At 41.6% G+C, this 17512-nt stretch overlaps 1 protein-coding gene across 1 annotated transcript; it reads left to right on the forward strand.

The window, feature by feature from the left end:
• Window positions 1-387: 387 nt before the first annotated feature.
• LOC135544333 (55 kDa erythrocyte membrane protein-like) lies at window positions 388-17443 on the forward strand. The gene is made up of 12 exons (XM_064971862.1): window positions 388-795; window positions 11871-11999; window positions 12153-12231; window positions 12405-12490; window positions 12635-12703; window positions 14253-14449; window positions 15233-15336; window positions 15475-15555; window positions 15671-15751; window positions 15849-16051; window positions 16164-16238; window positions 16420-17443. Exons 1-12 carry the CDS (start codon window positions 673-675, stop codon window positions 16594-16596), a joined length of 1404 nt encoding a protein of 467 aa, XP_064827934.1. The 5' UTR covers window positions 388-672; the 3' UTR covers window positions 16597-17443.
• The last annotated feature ends 69 nt before the right edge of the window (window positions 17444-17512 follow it).

Below are 17512 nucleotides of genomic sequence, written 5' to 3' on the forward strand. Positions count from 1 at the left end.
TCCTACTTTGGTCATCATACTTTGATCTGGTTTAATCCAAATATCTTCTAATTTCATGAAAAAACATGATTTTGACTGTTATTTACCTTAAACTTTCTTTCATGAGCATTATTTGTTTCAGTCTTTTGCCTTGCAACATTGGCGCACGTGTACAGTTTTTCAGTGTATGTGACTGGCTGTCTGCTATGGTGTCTGCAGACACTGCGTCGAGATTAGAAGAAAACACCATTTCTGAGGGGTATCCTTTCGTTGAAGTGGTCTTTAATGGTGTGCGACATTTCCCAGGTGTTTCATATAGCAGTCCGATGTAAAAAACAAATGACGCTGTAATACCGCCTTTATGCATGAAGGTAGCCTCTCGTCGCGTATTCCCCTCTGCCCTCAACAGCACGTAAGAGCTCTATCACTGAGGAAGCTGCATTGAGCCAGCCTTCTTTAGCACCGGAATGTTTTCTTGCTTTGTCAGCTGTGTCCTTGCAGCCTATAATGCAATATAGCTACCTCCGTATTGATCAAAACCACGGACTTTAAACTAGAACAGCAATTGATCAGACCGCCAGGTTTCGTTATCACTCTTTTCCCCTGGCCCAGCTACACCTTAGGACCAGCCTATTGCGGACCTTGAACAAGGGCGCTTCACGTTCACTTTTATTTTTTTGCTAACCGGTAAAGATGACTTTAAAATCCAATAAAAACGAACCTGCTGTCATACTTGAGCGGGTCAACAGCGCTCGAACAGCCCTCTCCGACCTGTACCTGGAGCAGCTCCTCCAAAATAAACCAAAGCCGGAAAAGGTAAGAAGTTTAATCTACAATACATTCATACCATTGCCGTAATAATATAATATAAAATGTCTTAATCAGATCAGCAGTAGGCCTATACGCCTATATGGAAGGCTGTATGTAGCCTACATTCATTCCTTGGTGATGTTGTAAAGCAATACAGATATGTCCATCAACTTCATTGCATCAGTTCAAGACGCAGGGGGTAAGAGGATGCGCAGGTCAGCGCTGATACAACCCGGTTTAAGACGATCATCTTGGTGTTCATGTGCTTTTTGTGTTTTTCATATACATGATTAAATATAGGTTTAATGCTATTCTTCACATTTTGCCATGAGGATGAGAGAACATTTTGCAGTTTGAAAGCTAATTCCCTGCTACTCTACACATTTTGGCATGAGGCTGAGAGAACATTTGCGTTTTTTAAGTAACTGTTCAGTGAATATTCTGTTAACTCATTCTCAAATAATGTTGTTAGGAAAACGGCTAACTTCTTGCATTTCAACACATTTTGCCATGGAGCAGAGAGAAAAAATTGCAGTTGTATTGCTCATCTCATGCTATTCTACACATTTCGCCATGAGGATGAGAGAACATTTTGCAGATTTAAAGCAAATGTCCTGCTACTCTACAAATTTGGCCATGAAGCTAAGAGAACATTTTGCGGTTTTAAAGTAACTGTCCGGTGAATATCTTGTTAACTCATACCCAAATAATGACCCATCCTATATTCATATTTGGGTCCAAAGCATAAATTGTAGAAAAAAACACCGTCTCAAGCAGACCATTTAAAAAAATGCTTGTTATTTCCTCATAGAGGATGGCGTCATCCTCCTGAGGAAGTTGAGCTGGCCAGTCAGCGGTCGACTCGCTGACCGATATAAACACACACCATTCTGGTGTTGGAGTACACCCACACCATTTCATAACAGAAAAGCTGCTTTTAACATAATTAATTACCTTTTTTTGGAAGGAAAACTGTAATTAATAATAGGCATATTTCATAAAAATCTGGAAACACTGGACAGGCACTTTAAAGGTCGACTTTGGGCAAAAACGCAAGAGTAACAGCTTTAAATTATATTTTTTTAATCAATTTTTTATTTCAACTTTATTTACAGGTAGGCCAGTTGAGAACAAGTTCTCATTTACAACTGCGACCTGGCCATGATAAAGCAAAGCAGTGCCACAAAAACAACAACACATAGTTACACATAAACAAACGTAGTCATATAACTGACAAATGCGCCTCATACCAGGTAATATAATGCAACAACAAAAAAAGGTGATGAATAAGATATTTGGCTACAGATCTTATCGATCTCTACAGCTTCCATCCAAAAACAAATGCTGTGAAATGACGTAAACACATACTGGAGGAGTTACTGGCTAGCTACAAGTGGCTAGTTTAGCTAGCAAACTAGCTACGTCGGTTGCGGTGCGCATTACCAGAATTACACATCACTGAACCACCAAAGGCACACTCCATTTCTGTTTGGAAATTGAGAAGTAGGAGTTGGACCGGGGGGGTTGTCAACTTGACCTGAATATTGGGGCGGGACATGTGGCAAATCAGTCGAGGTCACTCCCAAGACATTACTGCATCATGAAACATGCAGTGCTCGTCAAATCCCATCTTAATTTGCACCAGACAAGTCATAATAAGTAAGATTCAGTTCTGCTATTTCTCTAACAAGGAACAGAAACCACACACCAGGCACATAGAGGAAACAGGTTAACTGTTTCACAGCAATAGGGAAGATACATGTGATGTCTACATAATGGTTGTATCCTTTAGAAGAGGGGACTGACACTAGTACTCATAGACAGTATAGGCCTACTACTGTTTTTAACACTTCTTTCCACTTGTTTAGACATGTACATATGTTGACCATGTACAGCATCTCAATTCAACAATGTGTTACGCTCCTATAATAAGCTGCAATTACATCAAGGGATGTTTTCCAAACTGAGACACCTGCTTTGGATGTTTTAATATGGATTTTCATCTGTCTTCTTAATTATTTGTGATAGACTTCCATGTGTCTTTTAAGGGTCTTACAGCAGTAGTATGATCCCATTGCAACCACACAATTCACCATGGACCTTTGACCCCACAGGTGAGGACTTAATGTAATCAGCCTCTTGATGAGGCACTACTGTAGTAGATTAGCCAGGCAGATTGTTAATCCCCTCATTCCCCTTGATCAGGTTGACATTCTCAAATCCTTGTCTTTGTTTGCTTGTTTGAGTGAAATGCAGAGCCAGGTGTACCTATTCAAAGCAGGCAGGAGGTTAACGAACGTGCCCCTCTTCTCCTTTGTCTGTCTCAAGGGGGGATTTCTTGGCATGTGATGATTGGACAATAGGCCTGGTCAGGGTCAGAGGATTAGGGTTAGGGTGCATGGTAGAGCTGGACGATAGGGAAAAAAAACATATCGCGATAAATTGCCTGAATTGATGCAATACTGATCCATATAAGGATACATGTATTACATTAATGTGCACCCCATTAATGTGCTACTACTAGTTTGATGGTTGTAGCCATCAGTTGTCCTATTAACAATCACCCATATTCGCAAACTCTAGTGCCCTGTAGGGCCCCTACTGCCTGGAGTTTGATGGGATTTACTTGAGGAATGGGTCACCCCTCTATTTTAGGCTCCTGAGTGGCGCAGTGGTCTAAGCACTGAATCTCAGTGCAAGGGGTGTCACTACAGACCCTGGTTCAAGCCTTGGTTCGATCCCAGGCAGTATCACAACTGTCTGTGATTGGGCGGTGCAAAATTGGCCCAGCGTCGTCTGGGTTAGGGGAGGGTTTGGAGGGGTAAAATGAGAATTTGTTCTTAACTGACTTGCCTAGTTAAATAAAGGTTCAATAAAAACATTTTAAAATGGACGTTTATTGTCCGCGTACACAGTTCAGCAGGTGTTGTAGCGGGTGCAGCAAAATGCTTATGTTACTAGCTCCTAACAATGCAATAAAATGTCAACCAATTAAAATGTAATGGACAGAAAAAAATACAAGAAATCAAGAACGATGGGATAAATCTGATGAACAAGCCAAATAGGACTGTAGGAGTAATCAAATTCAATCTATATGTATGAGCACAGGTGTCTGTATATAGCCTTGCTACTCTTTTTTCAAATGTCTTTTTACTGTTGTTTTATTTCTTTACTTACCTACACACACACACATACCTTTTTCTTTCTTTTTTCGTACCATTGGTTAGAGCCTGTAAGTAAGCATTTCACTGTAAGGTCTACACCTGTTGAGTTGAACACGTGACAAATGAACTTTGATTTGATTTGATTTGAGAATTGATACAAGATCAACTAATAATGATATGGACAGCAGTAGACGTATTAGAGTAAGCAATGTCAAGAATCCAGTGTATGAATAAATATGTTGTGTGTGTAAACAGTGTAATTAAAATACAATGTACAGTAGTAGAAATATTCTGATGATCTACATCGGGGATACAATATTTAAATATGCAGTGTGAAATGGGGAAATGACCCGTGGTTCAATGTCTCTATAACATAGGTTCCAGTGGCTCACTCTGCTTGATCAGTGAAGGAGGAGCAAACGAGGGAGGGAGGAAAAAAAGGAAAACATGTCCTCTGATTGATATGTAAAACAAAGTATGTCTGAAAGTGGCATTGAAGTAGCAACTTTAAATTGTGAAACGTTGAGTGCTGAGAAGGGAAGCCTTGCATGGACTCTTTCCCTGACATCATGTGTAATAACCTAGTGCAGAGCCTCATGTTAAAGTGTACCTCAACGTGAAGCTGAAATGTGAAATCTGCATCTATTGTGAAATCTGGAATATCGTAGAGATGAGTGCTGGTGTCTCGTTGTTTGCATGTATGTGTGTGTGTGTCCAACATTGACTTTACTTTTTCATCTTTGTGATGCTTGCCTTGGACTGCAAGTGTGTATTTTGCGTCTGTAGCTGAACTGAAAAGCGACTCTAGCCAGATCAATTAGAGTGCAGTATGTTTGTAAGGCTTCCTGTGTGTGTTACCCGCCTGACGTGTGCAGACTCAGCCTGCTCCTGCCTGCCACACACTGAGTCATGTTTCACTAGAGACTAGCCTAATCATCCAGGCTAAAGAACTGCAGTTTTCTATAAATAGACACATAGCCACGTCTACCTAACACACAATGTCTCCCATCCTAAACCCCTATGTCATTGGTGCAGTTTAACCCTATCAGTCCCGAGACCCCAACAAAAATCGTCTTTTCATTTATCTGACTTTCATTTATCTGCATGTCCAGCCCTTATATTTAATAATCATTTTGGAGGTGCTTATATTTGTCCTGTTATAGACAAGTGTGTAATGGAAATGTGTTTTTTCCCATATCCCAACTCCCCCTGAGACACCCGCAGAGAGTGGGGTCACGGCCAGGGTCGCCATTGTACAACAATTAGAATTAAGTGCCGTGCTCAAGGGCACAGCAACAGATTTATCACCTTGTTGGCTCCGGTATTCAAACCAGAAACCTTTCAGTTACTGGCCCAACGTTCTAACCTTGAGGCTACATGCCAATGAAGTCCTTTTCAGGACAACCATAGCTGCAAGTAGAACACAAAACAATTTGACATAAACAGTTGCAGTCATGAGTATTATTGACAAATGTAAATAAATCAAAAATAGGTCCGCCAAAGCAAAAAACCTGATAAAATATATATGAATGCTGTAAGTATATAAATTGTTTGCTCAATGGGAAATGAATATCCAACTAGTTAGTGACAACTGTTTGGAGTTTGTGACAGCAACTATGTGAGCTTATTGCAAAATTAGAGACACTATTTCCTGGGACTTCCTATGATCTTCTATAGAAGAACGTCTTACTTTCTAATGACTCTTGTGTAGCATGTGAGCATCATAGAGCAGAACAAGTGTAGGTTCGTCAGCCTCAGCTTTTCATAGTGACAGTAGCTTTTAATAGTTCGTAGCGCAAACCATTCGGGACTCTACAGACTTTTTGTACAATGTACGGGCCCCTTCGGGATCCATCCTTGTCTCACAAACACCACTCTAGCTCAGCCCCTGTAATCACACAGACAAATGTTTGGTATCTACAGATGCAGAAGAAATAGACAAATCCAATGGTACAACAAGTTAGAAGTCCAAAACGCGCAGGTGTTACAGTGGGACTCATTGGATTAAACAGGAACAGACAGACACTAGAACATTGTGAATGTGCTTGTGTTACATCCCCTTATTTAAACAAAAAACATGACCCCATGAACAATGTGGCTCTCTGATTTCATATCAAACTTCGCTGGCCTTGTTATACCTCAAACATGATTACAGAGACATTAGATCCAGTTTCCACCTTAAACTATTTGTCTAGCAATATTGTGCTGTTCCTGTTTCACTGGAAAACTTATTCTTTCAAATGGTGTATTCACAGCCATCATCAACACTGGATTAGATTATGGGAACCACAGACAAATGAAAGAACACACAACACTGTCTTGTAAAAAACATGGCCCTGTTGTTTTTTTATACCCCTCCCCCACTTTTTCCTTTTCCCTTTCAATAACCAAGCTTCCTTCAGAGATGGAAGAGGAAGCGAGAAACCCCACTCACTGTTTTCCTTTCTCTTGTTTTTTTTCTGGTTCAATTAAAGTCAATGAACTTAGTAGACCAGACCTAGCTGCTATTGCATTGGTGTCTATGGGAGACACACCCAGTTAAGTATACCGGAACACAATTTTTTTCAATGGTAAATGGCCTGAGTGAATTATCTTCATTTGTGAACATGTTTACTTACATTGATCCGTACATACTTTGCGTCGGTCACTGGTGCAGGATTCAAGACAGCTTGTTTTTCTTTGACTCAGAGATCACGTGACCCCCTCCCCTCTGACACGGCTCAGTGCAGTGGAAGTAGGAAGCCACAGAAGAACAGAGTGTTTTTCTTCTGGGAGACTGTGAGTGCCAAGGAACTGCCCAGTTGAATCCACCCTGGCACGATGGAGCCTGTAACTGTTTTTTCAGATAGCGTATCAAACTATGTTGCATTCCTGACTCATTGACTAGTTCAGCAATATGAGATAAAGGGGGTTATTGAGAATACTTAGTCTCCAACATTAGGAGGGATAATACAATGAGTAGCTGTAATATTTGAATAATGCTATATTCAAACTTTGATACCTGCACAAGGAGGACTACGCAATGTGTTTACTGTTAAACTGCCAATACCTACAGTGGGTGCCTGCCTAATTTCACTGTAACAGCATAACGAATTCCATATTTCACATTAGGTAGTAACAGGACTCTTTTGGCATGAGGCACTGTTTGGCCTTGTCACCGGGATATGGTGCCAGTCATTTATTATGTTAAAATAAAAGAAGATACTTTAGCTTTAACTGGACTGTTTTGATAGCTCACTTGGTAAATTAGTTTTCAAACTTTATTGGGCATTGAAAGTCTGTAAGCTCTCCTTTTATGTCTCACTTTAGATGCACACCTTTTTGATTCTTGTTTGTAACTATGGAAATGGGATCTTGTAAAAAAAATATTTAAAAAACTTGGTCCTCAACTGGAGCTTGTCAATTATACCAAGGTGATCTTAAAATCCTAGCCCAGTGGACAGACAGTTCATTGACTATGGGAGGTCAAAGTGAGAACCATGTGTGCCTTGGTCATCATTAACACAACATTGGAAAGTAAAATGTTTTTGCAACTTTGTAAGTTCAGCTTATTCAATAAATTACAGTGCTGTGTGTTCTCCTGCTATTCTCGGCTGTTTTCTGCTATTACATATATTAATTATCCAGATGATACCAGTTGACCTTTAGACCAAAGTCTGACGGTTTCCTTTAGACATGTGACTTCCCTCTCAGTCCAACCAGGGTCAGCACTTCGCAGGAGGATTTATTGGAGGCTGAGTGAGCCCTCCCTGTCTCTTTATGACTCAGTTCTGTGTGCTGAACAATATGAGTCATGTAATGAACGTTCAAGGCTTCAACCTGTTTGTCTGTATGATGGTGAAACTGTTAAGCCCCAGGTGTCTCCTACAGGACTGGTCCATCTTAGTGGATAAGCAGCATACTGCGCTCTATGCACTCTTTACTGCATTCTATGCCCTTGTGTGGGGATATCTTTTCATCAGAGTTTATCGAGGGATGCAGTCCAGAGAGAGCTCTACTACATTGATGACAGGGACTGTTTCTACTCTCCTATTACTGGTGTCATGTAAATATCTGTATTATGTTGCAAAGTAAACAACACGTTTACTTACATTGACCATAAGACACCTCTAAGCTTTCCTTGAACACTGCAGGCTAGTCCACGTGTGTGTGTGTGTGTGTGTGTGTGTGTGTGTGTGTGTGTGTGTGTGTGTGTGTGTGTGTGTGTGTGTGTGTGTGTGTGTGTGTGTGTGTGTGTGTGAGAGACCTTGTTTTGTTCCGTGTGTGAGAGACCTTGTTCTGTTCCGTCTCAGACAAACGGTGAAGGGAAGAGGAGGGGGAATCCTGACTCTGCGTGACTCATGTTAAGAGGAACCACATCAGCTTTTATTGATGTATTATATTGAGTTAAAATAAGTGTTCCTTCAGTATTGTTGTAATTGTCATTATTACAAATACATTTTTAAAAATCAGCCGATTAATCGGTATCGGCTTTTTTGGTCCTCCAATAATCGGTATCGGTATCGGCATTGAAAAATCATAATCGATCGACCTCTGATACATAGTGAGAGACGGTTCATAGTGAGAGAGGTTCCAAAGTGAGAGAGGGTACTTAGTGAGAGAGGGTCCAAAGTGAGAGAGGGTACTTAGTGAGAGAGGGTCCAAAGTGAGAGAGGGTACTTAGTGAGAGAGGGTCCAAAGTGAGAGAGGGTACATAGTGAGAGAAGGTACATAGTGGGAGAGGGTACATAGTGAAAGAGGGTACATAGTGAAAGAGGGTACATATTGAGAGATGGTCCATAGTGAGAGAGGATCTGTAGTGAGAGAGGGTACATAGAAGGAATGGTAAATAGTGAGAAAGGGTACATAGTGAGCGAGGGCCCATAGTGAGAGAGGGTACATAGTGAGAGAGGTCCCATAGTGAGAGAGGGTACATAGTGAGAGAGATGGTTCATAGTGAGAGAGGGTACATAGTGAGAGAGGGTACACAGTGAGAGTGTCCAAAGTGAGAGAGGGTACATAGGGCGAGAAGGTACATAGTGAGAGAGGGTCCGTAGTGAGAGCGGGTACATAGCGAGAAAGGGTACAAATAGTGAAAGAGGGCCCATAGTGCGAGAGGGTACACAGTGAGAGAAGTTCCAAAGTGAGAGAGGGTACATAGTGTGGGAATGTACATAGTGAGAGAGTGTTCATAGTGAGACAGGGTCCCTAGTGAGAGAGGGTACATAATGAGAGAGGGTACAAAATGAGAGAGGGTCCATAGTGAGAGAGGGTCCATAGTGAAAGAGGGTACATTGTGAGAGAGGGAACATAGTGTGAGAAGGTACATAGTGAGAGAGGGTCCGTAGTGAGAACGGGTACATAGTGAGAGAGGGTCCGTAGTGAGAACGGGTACACAGTGAGAGAATGTACATAGTGAGAGAGGGTACATAGTGAGAGAGGGTGCATAGTGAGAGAGGGTACATACTGAGAGAGGGTACGTAGTGAAAGAGGGTCCATAGTGAGAGAGGGTACATGGTGAGTGAAGGCCCATATTGAGTGAGGGCCCATAGTGAGAGAGAGTCCAAAGTGAAAGAGGGTCCGTAGTGAGAGGGGGTACATAGTGAGAGAGGGTACATATTGATAGAAGGTACATAGTGAGAGAGGGTACATAGTGAGATATGGTACATAGTGAGAGAGGGTACATAGTGAGAGAGGGTACATAGTGAGAGAGGGTCAATTGTGAGAGAGGGCCCATAGTGCGAGAGGGTACATAGTGAGAGAGGGTACGTAGTAGGAAAGGGTACATGGTGAGTGAGGGCCCATAGTGAGAGAGGGTCCTTAGTGAGAGAAGGTACGTGGTGAGAGATGATACATAGTGAAAGACGGTCCATAGTGAAAGGGGGTACATAGTGAGAGAGGGTACATAGTGATAGAGGGTACGTGGTGAGAGAGGGTACATAGTGCTATGGTACATATTGAGAGAGGGTAAATAGTGAGAGGGTCCGTGGTGAGAGAGGGTACATAGTGAGAGATGGTACATATAGTGAGAGAGGGTCCAGTGTGAGAGAGGGTAAATAGTGAGAGAGGGTCCGTGGTGAGAGGGGGTACATTCAGTTACAAGGAACAAGGAGAGACTAAAACAAATAAGATAAAGGAAATGCCTTTGTGAAATTATGATAATGGAAGTAACAGGTCATGGCCATTGGAGTTGTTAATCATTTTTATGGCCTTGTAGTTTTCTCTCAAAGCCATCATGGCCACCTCCCGTTCCTTTAGCCAGTGGATCTGACTAGACTAGACAAAACTACTGGCGTATTGATTTCCATTCATATAAAAAACTATGACAGATTCCCCCTTCTTATAGGCTTAATTATTTTTATGTGAGCAGATAACTGTGAAAACAAAGCTGTCAGAGTCACTGAGAATTCATTTGTGTCAGCATTGTGTGGTCAAACACATTGAACACATTCTTAACCTATCTAAAAAGAAAAGTTGTTTCTGTTTGCATGGTTGACGATGTCACCTTGTGATTTCTCTGAACGAATGTTATTACTTTCCATGTCCCTATACAGCCTGAGATCGCTAACAGTAAAGGAACACTAGCAGTTATCTATGAAAAGATAATCAAACGTATCTATGTTAGATAACAAACTTTTGCGCTGTAGCTGGCAGCATGTTCCTACAGGGAGTATAGGAGACTTCATTTCATTATTGCACAATAATGCTGGTAAGTAACCTTTGTCACCCTGGGGTCCATGTACAGAACAGTCAGGGGCTAGATTAGTATGATGGCCATCCACGTGAGTGGTTTTACTAATCCCTGGCAGGGCTAGCAATGTGATAATGCCCATGTGGCCGGGGGCAGTGAAAGGGATTTAGTTAATGTGATAAAAGCATGTGTAATGGAGGGACATCCAGACAGCAGAACAGGCCAAATCCCAAAGGAGGTCCCACTTCAATTATTGCTGTGTGGAATTAAGGAAAGGAAAGACTCCAATCTGGACTAAAAGAGTCTCATGGTGTACATTTGGATCCATGTTTTGAATTGGCTGCTGTGGTATTTCATGGTCATAAAAAGGTCATTGATAATAGTGTACTTTTGGTGTACTTAAGCATTTGGCATTGGATTCAATCAAACCTGGTTGAAATGGAACGGTTGGAGTGGAGGGATCACCAGTAAAGGCCACATTCCTTTGAGTGACATTACACACTGTTCAGTGTTCTCACAGCCAGACAGAGGTCAAATAGTCAAGGTTGTTTTTTGTGGATGTAATGTATGTCTTCATCTTTACGAGCAATTTGTTTTTTCATATCAATACTTTTCTTCTTAACACGATTTCACTCAGGCGTAGCCATGACAACCTCTTGAGTACCAGAGTAGCGGACATGGGTTGTCCCTGCCTAATGAGCTGGTGAAAATGTGGAGTTAATTTTCAACCTCGAACAGATGCTGAAACTGCAAATTAAACATGGCTGTTGGGGTGCAGACGAAAAAAGCTTTTAATAACGCCACTGGAAATGCCAGTGTTCTAATTATGAAACATCAGGTGATCAGGACGTTTAGCTCATTGTAACAATGTATGTATTTATTCCTAGTCCACAACATTTTACAAATTGTAGCTGTACTGCTGCAACTGGCAATTATTTATCATTTTGAGTTGTTTGGGTGCTTGGCACGAGATAGTAAAAACATTTTTCATGATTGCACTGCCCCACAATTTATAAAAGAAATAGGGCCAATCATTGACACATAGTAACCTTCCAAACTTGGATGTTTTGGATGGATTATGACATTTTGCCAAGATGATAATCCAAAATGGCATTTTGTATAGGAGGAGTGCATTCCAGTTGTGTGCACAGTGGGTTTTTCACCCAAATGTTTCACCCCAGTAAGCCATGTTAATGAATCCATCTCCTATGCCTATTGATGTTAAGTGTTGACATGTTTTTCCGTAGGGGCTAATGCCAGCCTATGAGACAACGGGAGCTGAAGTATACACCAACGGCAGTGCTGGTCACATGAACGGAACTGAGCCAACCAGGATGCGTGAGGTGGCGTTTGAAAAAAATCCCTCAGAGCCCATGGTAAACCATTCAGATGCCAATTCCTCTCTTTTTTTCTCTCTCAGTCCCTTTCTGGCTATCTCTCCCCGTTATTTCCCTCGTCTCTCGTCTCTATCTCTCAGTGACTCAATCTGTCATCTTGAGGAAAGATTGTCATGTGTTTTTTGCCTTTAGGGGGTGACTCTAAAATTGAATGAAAAACAGAAGTGCACTGTGGCCAGAATATTACATGGGGGCATGATTCACAGACAAGGTACAGAACTCAACCACACTGACTGACATACTGAAGTGATTCTAATGAATTTGTATTAGAAAAGCAACAGTATTCCCATACTTGTAAAGCAAATAGATAGTTATTTGCCTGATAACACTCTTTGGTCATTCTGATCCTCTGTACTGTGCTGATCATTTGTTGTCCATCTCCAGGTTATCTAAACGAAGGGGATGAAATAGCAGAGATCAATGGAAAGAGTGTGGCCAACCAATCTGTCGACCAACTGCAAAAGATCCTGGCAAGTCGCTACCATCTCTGTTTTAACACAAACTGTACTGAAGAGCATTCTGCCCCTGAGAGAATGGGTGACGTGTTGTAATCTCACAATCCTAGTTTTGATGGTGTGGAGTGTAAGTAAAATGGTCATCATCCTCCATTACAGAAAGATACCAACGGAGTAGTCACAATGAAAATCATCCCCAACCAACCAAGGTGCTCTCCTGTGTGTGAGGTAAGCCAATAAATGACCCATTGGATCTGCACATTTTCCCCTTTATGTGAATGGACTGATTTGATCATTTTTATGCACCCTGACATCTAATTTCAACTGCATGCATGATCAAAGAAATGGTTCCTATTCAAGCAGGGTTACACTCTTTTGTTATACTAGTTCTGCCATGATATCCCAAATGATTTCATCAGAGAAATACACCAGGTATAGTACATAGGGTAATAGTATATCCTTTAGTTGACAAGGGGTTGACAGTCATTACAGATCAGTCACTTTATTTAGTCATCTTTTGGTGACTCATAACCTACTCAGGCCACGTGTTATATCGTCTGTTCCTATTATATTTTGACCATATCAGCAAATTCCTGGATTATTCACTACCACCATTGTAATAAGACAAATAAACATGGTTCCGCAGTGTTAAGGTTCTTTCTCTACGATATCATGCTTGAAGCGTAACCACATCTTTGATACGGTACCATCCTGTACCTCCAATCATGTCTTCTCCCAAATTCTCTGGATTAAATTGAGTTTGTTCTTTTGTCAGGCGAACCCTACCCTTAAGACAATGAAAGACACAGATGACTATGCAACCGTTAGATTACACTAATGGTCTAATATACAGATCAGCAGTCATGTTAGACTGGCGAACTGAACTGAAACACGTTGGCAGTGCTCAGCGTTTCACTCTGCCATCTGCTGGTCACATTATGCAATCATATCTCCCCCATCAATCTGCCTCTCGACCTAGAATAATTCAACATTTCGAGAAATGAGTTTCATTTATGAATGTGAACTCATTGGAAAACAGTGTTATAGCATGCATGTTTGTCAAATCCATAATAACAGAAGCATGTACATTGTCCAGGCATTATGATAACTGCACGAATAGTGTGGTCAGTGATGAGAGTCTAATTCTAAGCCCTTTGCCAATTGATATATTAGTAGCCTGTCCTAAACTATATTGTAAATATATACAAATCAATAAACTTTTACAGACCAAATCCCTCCTGTGGATGCTGCTAGATCCTCTGTGTTGCATCATAGCGCATACCAGAGGAAGGATCTCTGACCCATTAATTGGGCAACAGGGGTCGGCAGGGTAGCCTAGTGGTTAGAGCGTTGGACTAGTAACCAGAAGGTTGCAAGTTCAAACCCCCGAGCTGACAAGGTACAAATCTGTCGTTCTGCCCCTGAACAGGCAGTTCAGTGTTCGTAGGCCGTCATTGAAAATAAGAATTTGTTCTTAACTGACTTGCCTAGTTAAATAAAGGTCAAATTAAAATAAATAAATATTACTCACTAACATCTAGGATGCTGTTTAGACAGGTACATTTAATCTGAGACACAGTACTATCTCCTGAGTTAATTCAAAATAATATACCATTTTGTACCATATGCTGGAAACTGCAGTGCTACACTTCATTGCAACAACCATATCAACCACAATGCACAGATGGCGAACATGATTTCCCAGTTTCCAGACACGGCATCGTGTCATTTCAGCCATCTCTATGTGTGCAGCAGTTCTGTGTTACTTCCTCCACAGATGTACATGAGGGCTCAGGTTGACTACGACCCTGCCAAAGATGACCTCATCCCATGCAAAGAGGCAGGGCTGAAGTTCAAAACGGGTGACATCATTCATATCATTAACAAGCAGGACCCACATTGGTGGCAAGGCAGGGTGGACAGCTCTACCGCCGATTTCGCTGGACTCATCCCCTCCCCAGAACTTCAAGAATGGTAATGGTACACAAAGTAGGAGAGTACACCCACTCTGATTACCTCAACGTTGCTTTAAGCACTGAAATTGGAATATTATTAATGTTAGCTCTCTGTGTACATCCTTGGGCCAGCCTTGAGCCTTGCTGCCCTGTTCTGAGCCAATTGCAATTTTCCTAAGTCCCTCTTTGTGGCACGTGACCACATGACTAAACAGTAGTTCAGGTGCGACGAAACTAGGGCCTGTACGACCTGCCTTGTTGATAGTGTGTTGTTAAGAAGGTAGAAACTAGGGCCTGTAGGACCTGCCTTGTTGATAGTGTTGTTAAGAAGGTAGAATCTAGGGCCTGTAGGACCTGCCTTGTTTATAGTGTTGTTAAGAAGGTAGAATCTAGGGCCTGTAGGACCTGCCTTGTTTATAGTGTTGTTAAGAAGGTAGAAACTAGGGCCTGTAGGACCTGCCTTGTTGATAGTGTTGTTAAGAAGGTAGAAACTAGGGCCTGTAGGATCTGCCTTGTTGATAGTGTTGTTAAGAAGGCAGAGTGACGCTTTATTATGGACAGACTTCTCCCCATCTTAGCTGCTGTTGTATTGATATGTTTAAGCACTGAAATCCCTAGAATCCTAATTTAGTTTGTTGAGTGAGTCAGTGACTGACATAACAAGAGAAAAACTGCTGATGCACAACTAGAATTAGAAAATGCACCTTGTGTATTCTATTACTCTAACTCTCAACATTAAGTTGAGACCCGCTCTAAAATATTCAGTGTGTGAGTAACCCCCAGTCTCTCCTCTCTGCTCCAGGCGGATGGCAAGTAAAAGCAAGGCCACAGAGGGCACCCAATCCTGCAGCCCCTTTGGAAAGAAGAAAAAGTGCAAAGACAAGTATCTGGCCAAGCACAGCTCTAGTAAGACTTGCCATTTGTTTATACCCAATACAATCTTGAGAACTACCTATACTAACTAGATGTATAATGTTTTTGACATTGCATGGCATTGTTTTAGATCCCTGAACCACCAATTTATATTCTCTTCTCCCTCGTTAGTCTTTGACCAATTGGACGTGATTTCCTATGAAGAGGTTGTTCGGCTCCCTGCCTTCAGCAGAAAAACCTTAGTGCTTATTGGTAAGCCCCATATATGATCATCATAAGCGAGACCTGCCTGCCTTAACCCTAATTTTAAACCCAATATTTGAGATTGTCACACTAAAAGTGGTTAGATGAACCTCCCTCTGTGCAGGTGCACCAGGTGTAGGAAGGAGCCATATCAAAAGCCTGTTGCTGACCAAATACCCAGGGAAGTTTGCCTACCCAGCACCACGTAAGTAAGGCCTTTACTTCTAATGGTCTTCTATCTGGTTTGAGAGCAATTTGTTTTCCAAAACCCACCATTAACTGTGGCTCGATCCAAACAACAGACACCACCAGACCCCCACGTAAGGACGAGGAGAACGGGCAGGAGTACTACTTCATCTCCAACGACACCATGACCAAGTGCATCACTGGGAATGAGCTGTTGGAGTATGGTAGCTTCCAGGGATTCATGTTTGGAACCAAAATAGAGACTATCCAGAAGATCCATGAGCAAGGAAAAATCGCTGTGCTTGATGTTGAACCACAGGTAGGCATAGAAATAACTATTTACACAAACCCAAGGTCAGCAGAACAAGGTATTTGTTTCAGATGTCAGATGAACAACAAGATGGTTTGGCTTCTTTTTTCTTGTTATGCAGACATTGAAACTCTTGCGGACGGCAGACTTTGCACCTCTGGTGGTTTTCATTGCACCCACCAACTCAGCTACTCAGGTACGCTACTGCTAATTTCTTACATCCAGGAATGAAGGGGATTTCAGTTAAGGAACATTTGCAATATGGCTCTCTCCAACCAATCACACTACGGTATCAACATTTCCAGTCTGTAATGAGAGATGCTGAACCCCTCAGGAGTTTGTCTTTGTAGTCTGATAACTTGTACCTTTCCTTGTAGTCAGAAGCGGTGCAGTTGATCCAGAAGGAGTCAGATGCCATCCTCTCCAGCTACAGCCACTTCTTTGATGTGCAGCTGGTTAACAATGATGTTGATGAGAGTGTGAAAGGAGTGGAGGAAGGGATGGAGCAAGCCACCTCCACCCCACAATGGGTGCCTGTTTCATGGGTCTACTGACCTGTGCACCCCTGAAGAACCATCATATATTTAACAAAAACTGGTGCAATATCACACCCCCACAAAACCTGGGTCAATATCCACAAAGTGTCTCTGCGTGCTGTTCTAGGATAAGCTGCCTTTTAGATCAGAATGGGAAAAGATTATGGCCAGACTAGTAACCGAAAGGTTGCAAGATCAAATCCCCCAGCTGACAAGGTAAAAAATAATCTGGTTCTGCCCCTGCACAAGGCAGTTAACCCACTATTCCTAAACCGTCATTAAAAATAAGAATTTCTTAACCGACTTGCCTAGTTAAAGATAAAATAAAAGATCAGCACTCCTACTCTGAGGGGCTTTGTGAATACAGACCCTGGTCACTCATACACCATTCTTTGCATAGCAGCTAATCACTATGTAATTGTAACTAAGTTTCACACAGAAGCAAAACAAAATAAAGAGCAATAGATATTTTATTTCAGAGAAAGTATAATGAACCCAACCAAGGGGATAATTTAGATGTTTGCAAAACCTTAGTGAATCAGGCTTTTTAGGTGCCAAGTGATTGGTACCATACGACTGCAGATAGGATTGTTAGTCTATTAACAATTAAAGTGGACCACTACTGTGAAGGCAATGCCACTACCTGAGAAGTTTATCAGTATCCTTAACTCTGGTTTAATAGTCATGAGATTTTGCATAGCTGATGTATAAAAATAAAGGGAGACATGTTCTACATGAAATTGTCAAGTCTGTCATGTTAAGTGAACAATTTTTTTTTGACAACCTCAGTACTGGTCTCAACTCAGACATATATACCTGTCATGATGTAAGGCACTCTCAAACAATTAAACTCCCCCACCCCATATTACTGATTGAGGTGTCACACTCATTTGGTGCGAAAGGGAAGTCCGAATAAGAAATGACATCAACTATT

This window comes from Oncorhynchus masou, chromosome 8 (genome assembly GCF_036934945.1).
Source record: "Oncorhynchus masou masou isolate Uvic2021 chromosome 8, UVic_Omas_1.1, whole genome shotgun sequence".
Taxonomy (NCBI): Eukaryota; Metazoa; Chordata; class Actinopteri; order Salmoniformes; family Salmonidae; genus Oncorhynchus; species Oncorhynchus masou.